This window comes from Platichthys flesus, chromosome 24 (assembly GCF_949316205.1).
Source record: "Platichthys flesus chromosome 24, fPlaFle2.1, whole genome shotgun sequence".
In the NCBI taxonomy this organism is placed as follows: Eukaryota; Metazoa; Chordata; class Actinopteri; order Pleuronectiformes; family Pleuronectidae; genus Platichthys; species Platichthys flesus.
Window position 1 is genome coordinate 2,377,755 of NC_084968.1, and position 11,813 is coordinate 2,389,567.

Sequence of the window (11,813 nt, forward strand, 5' to 3'; positions counted from 1 at the left end):
GAGGGGTTTTAAACACACTGAGGTTTTATGTTCATGTAAAAATCAATACAGACTCAAAGAGCCTTGGTGAGGGGAGGAAAAAAAAGAAACACGAGTAGATAAACAATGACCTGGATTTGTAAAGAAAATGTGTAGGTACGATTCTTCAGCCCTCGTTTAACTGACTTATTTCTTCAGCTTTCTTCCGCAGTTCCTGACATTTGGAAATTTCCCTTAACAGCTGAGAGATCCATGAGAAGATTGATCCACTCAGTCCTGTAAACGAAGGTGCCAAATGCAGCAGCTGGTTATTTTAGCGGGGGGTGGGGGCATATCTGGATGTGATCAAACAAAATCTGCACAGCAAGATATCTTAAGATAAAAGATTAAGACTAATTAACTCAAAATATTTGTTTAAAAATTTCATTTTCTTAAAAATTAGAATGTAAAAACTGTAACGTCATTGAGCATCTTTCAAGAATTATTTTTAATCTTGTTTAACATTAAAATCTGCTAGAGTCACGTTGCTTTAATTCAGGTCCTGAATCTTCTCAAGATCAAATTTGGGTTATTCCAGTTGAATGATTCTTTGCAGAATTTTCAATGAAGGGCTTTCTTAATATTTTACATTTCATTCATGCATAAGCAATTAGCTCAGGGTCTTTAACAAAAAACATTGGTGTCAGTGGACATCATTTAGGCAGAGACTAACTCTTTAGGTGGTTACGGCCATTACTTGTGCTCGTGTCAAACAGCTCACGGGTTTCCAAGTCATAGGCCATATGGGTCAGCCAGGACCTAAGGGATGAGCTGTCGTAACAATGATACAGGACACGCTCAAACATTCTGTACACTGTACACACAGCTGCTTTGTGTACTGTCTTTTTTCCCCTTTATAAGCACACACACACACACACACACAATATAGCTCCCTTGATCCATCTCTTTCATTCCCACTCTTAGCAGGGGACTCTTTGAATGGCGTGTTGAGTCCCTGACATTAGCTGCCAAGCCAACCACTGCACTGAACTACACTCCCACCTCCCATAGAGCTGGATACATTTACATTGTGTGTGTATGTGTGAATGTCAGAACAGGGACAAAATCTGAATACAGACCGTTTGTTCGAAGGGACAAGTCATAACCCCTGTGAGACGTTGGCAGAGGCATTTTAGGAACTTGCATTGTGTGTGTGTGTGTGTGTGTGTGTGCGTGTGTTTGTGTGTGGATATGACCCAAGAAGAATTTACACGGCTCATTGAGATTAAATGAAGCCAGATCGAAAAGGGGCAGTTTAAAATTCAGTGAACAATACTACTGTTCATTGTTTTAATAAATGTATCTGAGTGATTCATACAACACTCACAGCATCCTACACTAGGGCAATTAACAGCACAAAGACTGTGATATAGTCAAATGCCCATATTACCCCACGGACTATATTTAGTTCTCCATCTCTTTTGTTTCCATGGGAATGAGGAGTTCGGTGTGAGCGGCTGGGGCCTCGGGTATTTTCCAGAAGCAAAAATTACAGAATGGCTGGCTCCCGAACCAGAGCTGGCTTTTCCACAGCCTTGTGGGTTTGTCAAGTGATCATTTCCACTCGGCTGAGTCCAAGCATCACTAGGTCTCTGTGTTTAACCACTGTCCTAGTTTTCCCTTCATTCAGGCCTGCACTGTCACTGAGGACATGCTTTCACTTCCGCACATCTGGGTAATGTATTAGTTATATGCTCGGGTTTTATATGGAAGGAGGAGATGCAGGGGGTTTCCAAATTATTTTTTTTCCAGTACTTTTTATCTTGATCGTGTATATATATATATACATATATTAAACTAAGGTAAATAAGACCTTGTGCCGAATCTGGTGAACTGCTTTATGAGACAAAATGAAAGCCAGGGGGAAACTATCATGGTCACTGCCTGTACACACCAACAGATCCACCGTGTCCATTCTGAACTATATCTCACCCTTGACAGTACCACATTGAAGATTTCACGAAAGGTAACACATTGTGCAAACAAGGACAATTAACCTGAAAAGGAGCCAATGACACTCTCGAATAAAACATGAGCACCAACGGCTGTTAAATCTTGATCGTTTCAAGTGAAGTCTGGCGAGCCTCACAGCCTGGAAACAGTCAAAGAGGAGGCTGCACCCGGAGGAGTCCCACCAACGCTGCTCTCAATCCAAGCTGTGTCCTATCTACACATCAACGGCCCATTTCCTGATTCCCCTGGGTGGAGGGGTGACCTTGCACCAAGCTTTGACTTTAATAAAACGGTATACAGCAAGGGATGGCCCAGATGCTTCTCACAGGATAAAACGATTCAATGCCAAGGACATAGGTTGACACCTAAATTGTGCAAATACAGAAAGACTCAGACACCAAGAAACACAACAGACACAGAATGTAATCCCCACTGTTAAAGCCGATGCCCTTACGAACAAACAGATGTGATTTTGAATAGTCTACTTTCTGAGAGCACATGATCCATTTTGTCTCAGATCACTCCTGATGTTGTACTTGTGAGGCCAGCTGTGGTACTCTGCGATTACGTCAATATTTCTTGGAAGTGCACCGTACCAGAAAGCATTCCTGTTGGAGTGAAGCCCAGGTTTAACAGCCACATGAAGGGCACTCCAATGAGGTGGAGATTCCTGTTTAGGATTTCCCATCACGCACTAGCAGTGGCAGCGACTCTGGGGTTTCCCCCTCATTGAAAGTGGCCTTCGAGGTCAGCCCGCCTGCTTTAATATCCATCATCCATTCTCAGTGCGCTACTGTATCTCCCTGTGCTTTAGCCAAAGGGCAGGAAGTGCCCCCAGTACTCTCTTTGCTTTCTGAAATATGCACTTATTGTATCAAAGCAACCAAAAGATAAGCAACTAACGTCTGTCGTTAGTCGCACCCCTCAAGAGTGGAATTTTTTTATTTCCATCAGTTAGTGATCAGTTTTCAGTCCCGAGAAGAAGCTGCAGAGTGAGTACTCCTGTCCACTTGGTAAAGATGCCCGCGACGGGTACAGGCTGGATGAATCTGATTTTGGTGACAAAAACCTTGGGGGTGTGGCCCTATATTTGTACTTCTTGTACGTTTGTCTGAGTTTTGTTTTTCTGTGACAGTGAGAATGGCCTCATGTTAACCACATTGTGATATCTCGGCATGACCAGCTATGGGTTTGTGTTGTGGCCATCATGGTGAAGGCAGCAGCTACAGCCGAGACATGACAGTTACAAATCTGATGCATCACAACCACAAGCTATTTTTCACAAACACCTTCTAAAGCAGAGATTTTCAAAAACTCCAGTTTCTAATCATTCATGTAAAACAGATTAAAGTTGAAAAATGTCCTATCTCCTAATGTTAAAGAGAGGGATCAACATTTTATCGGTTCTTCCTTAGGTCACGCCTCACCCCTCCACAAAGCTTCCAGTAAATCTGTTGGCTAGCAAACATCACCTCCTTGGCAGGTACACAAAGTACAGTGCCTCACAGGTAAAGCAGCAGGTTAGTCTATGAACTTTGCTGGATTTTCAGAATAACGTTTACAGTTATTTCACATACACATTGGTTTCTTGACATACGTCTGGCAAACATGGACCATGTTCCCCTCGCTAACGTTCATTCTACCAACAGGAATAACAACCAAACCTCTGAAAATAAGCCTCTGCCTCTGATGACTGAAACATTTCCTCTGTATAAACTCAGAAATCACCAAAAACTAAATAATTTTTTTTTCCTTACCTCAAGAAGTTGGATTTTAACATTGACAAACACCAGAGCAGCGATGCAGTCAAACACTTGCATGCACACACACACTTCTTCTAAGCTTTCCATTTCCCCCTCGTTTTCTTCTCCAGGTGAGGGAAGCTCGGCCTGAGTGAAGGCAGTGGGCCAAAGCAATCAGAGTATGGAATCAATCATGGACTCCCCTTCTATAAACATCTTCCCTCCTCTCCTTTCTGCTCTCGTCCCTTTCATCGCTCATGTTCTCACCTCAGCCACAGCACCAATGATTACACCCGGGCACCACAAACTCTCTCATTCAGACCCTTGGTTTTTTTCCCCCACCATATGGCAAGACTGGCTGTGAATGAATAGAGACACTGTGTCGGTGATCCATCAGGGGTAGCAAGATCTCTCTTTAGTTCTCCTTTCATTTTCAGTGTTGCCTCTTTTCTCCCTTATTTAAAAACCCAATGCACGCCGTCGTTTTGTTTTGTTTGTAATTCATGCAGCTTCTAAAGATGTGAGGAAACCCCCTGCTTCTCGGATGAGAGGCTACATCCTCTACCGCTGTGCAATCGCTCCCATCACCATGTGCTTTTTCAAGCCCGTCTCCTTTTGTTCTGTGTGTTTGTGTGTCGCCGTCAGCCCATTAGGTTCTTGTGCAGGGATCATTCAGCGGCGCAAGAATCCAATCCGCGGGAGCCTCCGCCCATGCTGCACAGATAATCACGGAGGGATTGAAAAAGGTGAGGTGAGGAAAACAAAAGCGCGCGCAGATGCAACAACCAAAAAGGGTGGCACCATGAGGAGAGAGCCACAGGAGAGAGTTTCTCCATCCTGCCACCATGTCTCCTTCACTGGCTGGTACTCTACTGTGAAAACCAGCTCTGTGAGTCATGGGCAGCTCATCGGAGTTCAGGGGCTGTGGTCGATATGAGAGAAATTAGTCATAAAGACGAGCTCCCTCACGTTGGTGCCACTTTGATGGGTGGAGTCAGAAACATGGAAAGCGAGGGGAGGAGTTCAGAGTTCAGGAGGAGACAGTTGGTGAACCATTTCAAGCTGAGACACTGCGGCCACATCCTCTTGTCTTGAAACTTAAGTCTTGTGACACAGCGGCAACATGATGAGTGACAACGGCTTCTCATGAGATTAAAGCCGGCTCAGCGTTATGTACTCACCCCTGGTAGAGAGCTTCTTGGTATTGATTATTTTGGCGGCGTATTCCTGCCCCGTAGAAATCTTCATGCACCTCCTCACGACTGAGAAAGCGCCCCTACACGACAGGAAAGAGCAGAGGTCGGTCGAAACACATAAAGATCGGTCAGTTTTGTTACAGAAGGACAGAGGGAAAACCATCCCTGTCCAGACAAGTGTAAACATGAGGGAAATAATTATCTGTAGAGGCACTATAGTTGCATAGTTCCAGAAAACAAGGGGGAACGGTAAAAGACTAGTTGGAAAGCTTTAGTGTATAAGCTTTTGATAGCCGCGAGCTAGACAGGTCGTCAATGGGGGGAAACACATTGACTGCTGCAGGAGAACAAGCGCAGCGACATTTCACAGATACTTTTCTAAACAACACAGGTCGGATGTGCGGGTCATATGTCAATGAGCCTGGGCGGGTCCAGATTAGACTTTGAGATATTATCAAAAATATTGCCTCATGGGTAATCATATTCAGTAATCATATGCATGTCGTCTTTTTTTAGTCTAAGTTTGTGAAGTTTTAAGTATATTTAAGTAGAGGCTTTAAAATAAACTCGATGGGTATTCTGCCACCCTCCGGACTTTATTTTGATATTTTTCTTTGCTAAATAAAGCTAAAATCCTGAATTATTTTTTGTAAATATACTCTGCTTCCTTGGATTTTATGCATTTATACATCCAAGATCCTACAACTAAAAAGCATTGCTGGGCAAAATGTGACACACACACACAGGTTGTTGCTCCCCAAACGGCTGTAGCTAGAGGAAGATGTCAGTCGAGCTCAGTTGGTAGGAGCCCACAGAGCTCATATTAAAACGGTCAATGAAAACAACTAGAGAAGTAGATCATGTTGCATCTGCAGGCATTCAACTCCCTGGAAACAGATATTCCCACCTATTGACTTCTTCTAAAATCGCTTTGACTGGCAGTGTGACACCGCTCTCTTCCTCTTTCCTTCTTTGAAAAGAAAAAAACAGCCACACCTCTAATTGCGACCAGTTAAGTGCTCAGCCTGCACCCATGTGACAAAGGCTTACGATAGGTGCTCCCTCTAAAAACATGCAGCTGCAATAACATGAACCTAAATTACTGAGGACGTGGAGCCATTAAGAGAACTCTCCCTCCAGATACACATTCAATGAACGTAGCCATGGATTGATTATTAGTTATCAAAACTACCACAGCCGCTATTGGGCCATGGTCCTCAATAAATGATTCATTGAAAGTTATCAGGTGTTAAGTCAGATTGATAAATGATAGATAACTGGAATGTTTATAACACAGTAAAAAACGTACCTGTAAGTTGATATAATCATTATAATTATTTCACTTTAATACTTCTGTTAAGATTAAAGACGGAGTGTAGGTCATGGTTCTAAGCTCTTCTTTACATTTAATCAGTTATGTGTTCTACCTCCTCACTGCTCTTGTACAAAACGCATTCATTGATCATTTATTTTCTTGACATTGATGGAAATTATATTGCAATAATTTTCAATATTTTTTTATAACCCAGCCCTATAGAGGTCACTGTGCAGAGTGTACTAACTGCTCTGAAATGAGTCCAAGGTTAAATCATCTGTGTCAGCATGTGTAGATGAACATTTTGAAGCAAACTGTAGATATGGAGGCGCCTGAGGAAAGTCCACATTTCTGCACTAAATGGGCAGAAACTTGTTTAAACCAATGACTTGTGCAAACACACCAGAAAAAAACGATGACTGGTAATACCCAGACAGAGAGGCGCTGTCACTGTCTCATTTCCATCTAGTTTACATACAGGCACATCTCTAAAAATGTTATACTGGAAAATGTATTCAGAAAATATAGTTCAAAGGGGGAAGATTTCATATATTAGATTTGTTGCATATAAAGTTAAATGTTTCAAGCATTTCTTGTTTAATGGACAGATGACTCCACAATCTCAAAATATTCAAATATTTCCTTGGAGTGCGTTAAAAACAGGACTTACAACACAGAAATGTGAAACTTCTGAGAAGAAAGTTCATGTATGCACTCAATACTTAAGAAAAGGAAAGGAAATTGGAATCTCCTAAAGTGCATCAGCAGACTAAAGCCTGAAGTTCTCTTAACTCCCATTAGACGACTAAAAGACCATCGAATCAAATCATCACCGACTGTGGAATCTCCACAATGGAGTTCAAGCGACTTAAGATTCTGTGCCGCTCCACTTTTCCTCCACACTTCTGGGACCTTGACTTCCAAATGAAATGCTAAATTCACTTCTATCTGAAAAAAGGACTGGTCCTTTTTCTTGCACTCCTCAGCCCAGGTAACACGCCTCTGATGTCGCCTCTGGTTCAGGAGAGAATTGATAAGAATGCGATGGTTGCAGCCCACCCAAAGTTATGCAGAGGTCTGTGCGTAGTGGCTCCTCCCTCTGGAGGGTGTGGACGTTTGTCTTCTGGACAACAGTCATGTCTTCCCTATCATTGTGGTCGTACTGGGATAGAGAGATATATGATATTGATACTGTATGAAGAGTGATTTACTCAAACTGTAATATTTTAGATTCTTCTCTTTATACTTTTTGAGCTGAAGGCTGTCATGATGAAAATTATGATTAAAAATTATTGAAACTTTTCAGTTAACGTTCAATGAGTCTAAGGATAGAGGTTTGTTAATGCTTCAGCCCATGACCCCAAAGTAACCCTCCCAGAGACTTGCGACCCCCATTTACACGAAATGCTCCCAATAAACCCACTTAACGTAACGTTTCCTGTGGTTCTGGAAACTGACTGCAGTATCTTTGGGGAGGAGCGGGTTTATCTAGTTTTTGGAATAATCAGGATTAAGATATGCTGTAACAAAAAAATCTACTTGATCTCTCGTTTGCATAAGTGAGGAAAATATTACACCTGTAAATAAAACATAAGGTAGCAGAGCAGACTCCTGAAAGGCTCCTCCACTGAGTCCCCTCCATCAGACTTTTTTCTTACACAGCAGCTGACTGAGATGTATGGAGGACCATACATGACTTAAGTAAAAATAAATAAATGTATAAATAAATACAGAAATAAATAAATAAATGAATAAATAAAAATGGAAATAAATAAATAAATACAGAAATTAATAAATAAATATGTTAATACCAAGAGAAATGTCAAAATAAATGTCTTAAATATATTTGCACATTTATTTATTCCCTGATACATTTCCTTTTCATTTGCAGTGTCCTAATGCTAATGAGAAAGGCGGGCCTAACCGCAGTCTCATGCAGGATTGGTCACAGGAGTGTAATGATCCAGCCCTACTACTTCTGCCTTTCAATGCTGGTGTCCAGTAGCTGTTTGCAGCGTTGAGCCAGTTCACACTTAAAATGAACTAGTTCAAGTTCAGAGGGTTAGTTAAGGTTATTTTTTATTGGGATGATTTAGGTGTCAGTAGTCCTGACTGTGAGCGTCACGTAGCGTGTTGTACTGAGCACAAGGAGCGAGCCGAGAGGAGGAGGAGGAAACAGAAACTCCAGCTCGGTACAAACCACCTGCAGCCTCTGCTCTGATCATGAAGCCGCTGATCTCTGAGCAGATTTGACCACAGAAACTCTGTGTTTCCACTGTTCCACAGAGTCACTAACTGGCTGTTTCACGGTGAAGAGATCAAGTCTCAGTCACTGCCCGTGTCTCTGAGCGAGTGTGTGACGGAGCGCAGGGGCTGTGTGTGTGTAGCTCAGTTGACCAATCCTGCTCGAGACTGAGGTTAGGCCCGCCTTTCTCATTAGCATAAGGACACTGAAATCGAAAAATAAAAGTTGGAATAAATGTGGAAATAAATAAATGAATATGGAAATAAATGCAGAATTAAATAAATCAATGTCTTAAACTTATTTCCACATTTATTTATTTATTTCCACTTTTATTGCAACTTTTATTTATTTCCACATTTATTTATTTCCACATTTCAGTGTCCTTATGCTAATGAGAAAGGCGGGCCTAACCTCAGTCTCGAGCAGGATTGGTCAACTGAGCTACACACACACACACAGCCCCTGCGCTCCGTCACACACTCGCTCAGAGACACGGGCAGTGACTGAGACTTGAGCTCTTCACCGTGTAACAGCCAGTTAGTGACTCTGTGGAACAGTGGAAACACATAGTTTCTGTGGTCAAATCTGCTCAGAGATCAGCAGCTTCATGTTCAGAGCAGAGGCGGCAGGTGGTTTGTACCGAGCTGGAGTTTCTGTGTCCTCCTCCTCCTCTCGGCTCGCTCCTTGTGCTCAGTACAACACGCTACGTGACGCTCACAGTCAGGACTACTGACACCTAAATCATCCCAATAAAAAATAACCTTAACTAACCCTCTGAACTTGAACTAGTTCATTTTAAGTGTGAACTGGCTCAACGCTGCAAACAGCTACTGGACTAGAGCATTGAGAGGCAGAAGTAGTAGGGCTGGATCATTACACTCCTGTGACCAATCCTGCATGAGACTGCGGTTAGGCCCGCCTTTCTCATTAGCATAAGGACACTGCAAATGCAAAGGAAATGTATCAGGGAAAAAATAAATGTTAAAATATATTTAAGACATTTCTTTTGACATTTCTTTTGGTATTAACATATTTATTTATTTATTTCTGTATTTATTTATTTATTTCCATTTTTATTTATTCATTTATTTATTTATTTCTGTATTTATTTATACATTTATTTATTTTTACTTATGTCATGTATGGTCCTCCATAGAGACGCGCGTCAACGTGCTGCCTGACCTGCTCTGACGAAGACATCCACACCAAATTCCACCCAGATTTCTGCGTGTTTTCACTTGTCGGGCGCGTCCCCAGAGGCACATGACCTCAGGAGCATTCTTTGACACGAGTAAGACATTTTAAATGATTATTTTTTTAGTCGGACATGCATTGCAATGCACATGGCGCCGCTTTGAATGCAATTTGAACTTGATTTGACCTGATCGGGGCGTTATTAATCCACGCTTCCTCCACAATAAAAGCTAAATGGGCGGGGAGCGGGGGTGGAGAAATTCAAATGATCCAGAGCAACACGAGAGAAGCGTTCAACCCCAAGAAGAAGTTAAAGTAACCACGTGCATTCACTTTCTTTTACGCTTTAAGTGGAGATAAAATTTGATATTGTTGAATTGGAGTTGGCTCTGACTGACTCTCCAGGTGGACACAGGTAGGAACAGGTGGGCGGAGGTGGCGGGAGGTTTCTGGAGCCTCAGTTACAGCTTCACTGTCACTAAAACACTGATAGGAGTAGAAAAGGTGGAGAACTCACTTCCCCAGCTCCTCGTACAGCTGGTACTCGTCCGTGAACCTGGTGCAGGTGGTTGTCGCCATGTCGGAGGTGAGTAGGAGCCTGAACGCCTCAGCTGCTTCAAAGTCCTCTGCCCTTCTTCTTCTTCTTCTCCGGGTCCCTACGGACACTTGTCGCCTTCCGCGGAGGAAAGTAAGTGAAAGAAATGAAATAACTAATGGATTATTATTCTTTTTGCTGTTGTTGTTATTGTTAGTTTTGCGGCTCCTGGAGCTCGGCGTCGCTCCTCTCGGCTCTCGGATCTCACTCTGCTCGCTGTTGAAAGTGGGTCGCTGTTTGTGGAAGAGTCAACACTTCATATACCGACGTACACATCCGGGAGTCACGTTTCAGAATAAAACCCACGCTCACGCGCCATTTAATCTGCCTCACCCTTCAAGGGGCTAAATAATAATAGTGATGAAAATCAAAGTCATCATCATCATCATCATCATCATCATCATCATCATAGTAAAAACCACAACTTCAAATCAAACACAAAAATAATATATTAATAATAATAAAACGTTAACTAACGTCATAGGACATGTGTGTGTTTTATGTTTTGGGGAAATATCCTGAATTATCAAATATTTGTTTCTAATACAATTTAAAGTCCTGTCTTGGAGCTAAGCCAGTTTGATACATAATTTGTTTTTATGTATATATTTTTTTCGTTTTTCACTCAAAACTTGCTGCTTCCTTATTAAAGATCATTTTTCGATTTTGATATTAGAACGTATAAGTCATGTCAAATACAAAAAAAATTGTGTGTTTCTGTGTGTGTTTGTGTGTGTTGCATTGGCTCGCAAAATGTATTAACACCTTCTTATTTATTGTTGTTTGAACCTGGCGGACCTCAATCTTTTATTTTATTTTGGAGGTGCAATCATCATCCGGTTTTGGCCTGATGAAGCCGAATTCTTTCCAAACGCTTCCTAGTAGGAAAATCGGCACATGTGCACCACTTAGAGGCCGCAGGCTGAACTGCTACAGGTCTGCTCTGCTGAGGTACAGAGAAGCATAGAATCATCTTAAAACTTCTCTATGACTATGACTTTTGTAGTTTTTGTTGACTTAGCTGTTATTGTTGAAAGCATTTATTCCTGCTTGTCTGTGCGTTTTGTTGTGTTTGTAATGCTGTTCTATCTCTTCCTCTGTGAGTCATATTCATCTGGATCTTGATAGTTGTTTTATTCATATCTATCTGCATTTCTCGGTACTCTGAGATGACTCAACCCCTGACGTCATGAGATGGTTAACACTGGCTCAGCGGCAGGAGTTTAGTTTTGCAGCTTCTCCAGATGGAGATGGCTTCATAAACGTTTGTTTGTTTGTTTAGTCCAAACCCCAAACCTAGGGCTCAATTTGTACTTCAGCTATCAACAGTAAAAGAATCAACTTATTTAAAAAAAATGGACCTGAAAACGCCCTCTCCAGAGCCAGTGTTAGATTTGTCCATTCTGGGCTTCTGTGGAAACATGGCGGGGCAACATGGTGGACTCAGAAGAAAAGGACGAGCTCTAGATGAACATATAAGAGTCTCATTCAATATAATACAAAATAAGAAACAATTCTTAATTGCATTATATACGAATGAGAAAATAATAAGTAA

The 11,813-nt window shown here is 41.8% G+C and overlaps 1 protein-coding gene across 14 annotated transcripts in view; it reads right to left on the minus strand.

The window, feature by feature from the left end:
* The window catches only part of LOC133949946 (calcium/calmodulin-dependent protein kinase type II delta chain), an 84,005-nt gene extending 73,517 nt beyond the window's left edge, over positions 1-10,488 (minus strand). For 8 of the 14 annotated variants that reach the window (XM_062384057.1, XM_062384051.1, XM_062384059.1 and 5 more), the window contains exons 1-2: positions 10,181-10,477; positions 4,895-4,989 (exon numbers count right to left, since the gene is read on the minus strand). In XM_062384057.1, coding sequence (XP_062240041.1) covers positions 4,895-4,989; positions 10,181-10,242 — 157 coding nt within the window. In that variant the 5' untranslated portion in view covers positions 10,243-10,477. Of the gene's footprint in view, positions 1-4,894; positions 4,990-10,180 lie in introns of all 14 variants that reach the window. The other 6 variants (XM_062384061.1, XM_062384060.1, XM_062384058.1 and 3 more) reach the window with 4 other exon arrangements.
* Positions 10,489-11,813: the final 1,325 nt, after the last annotated feature.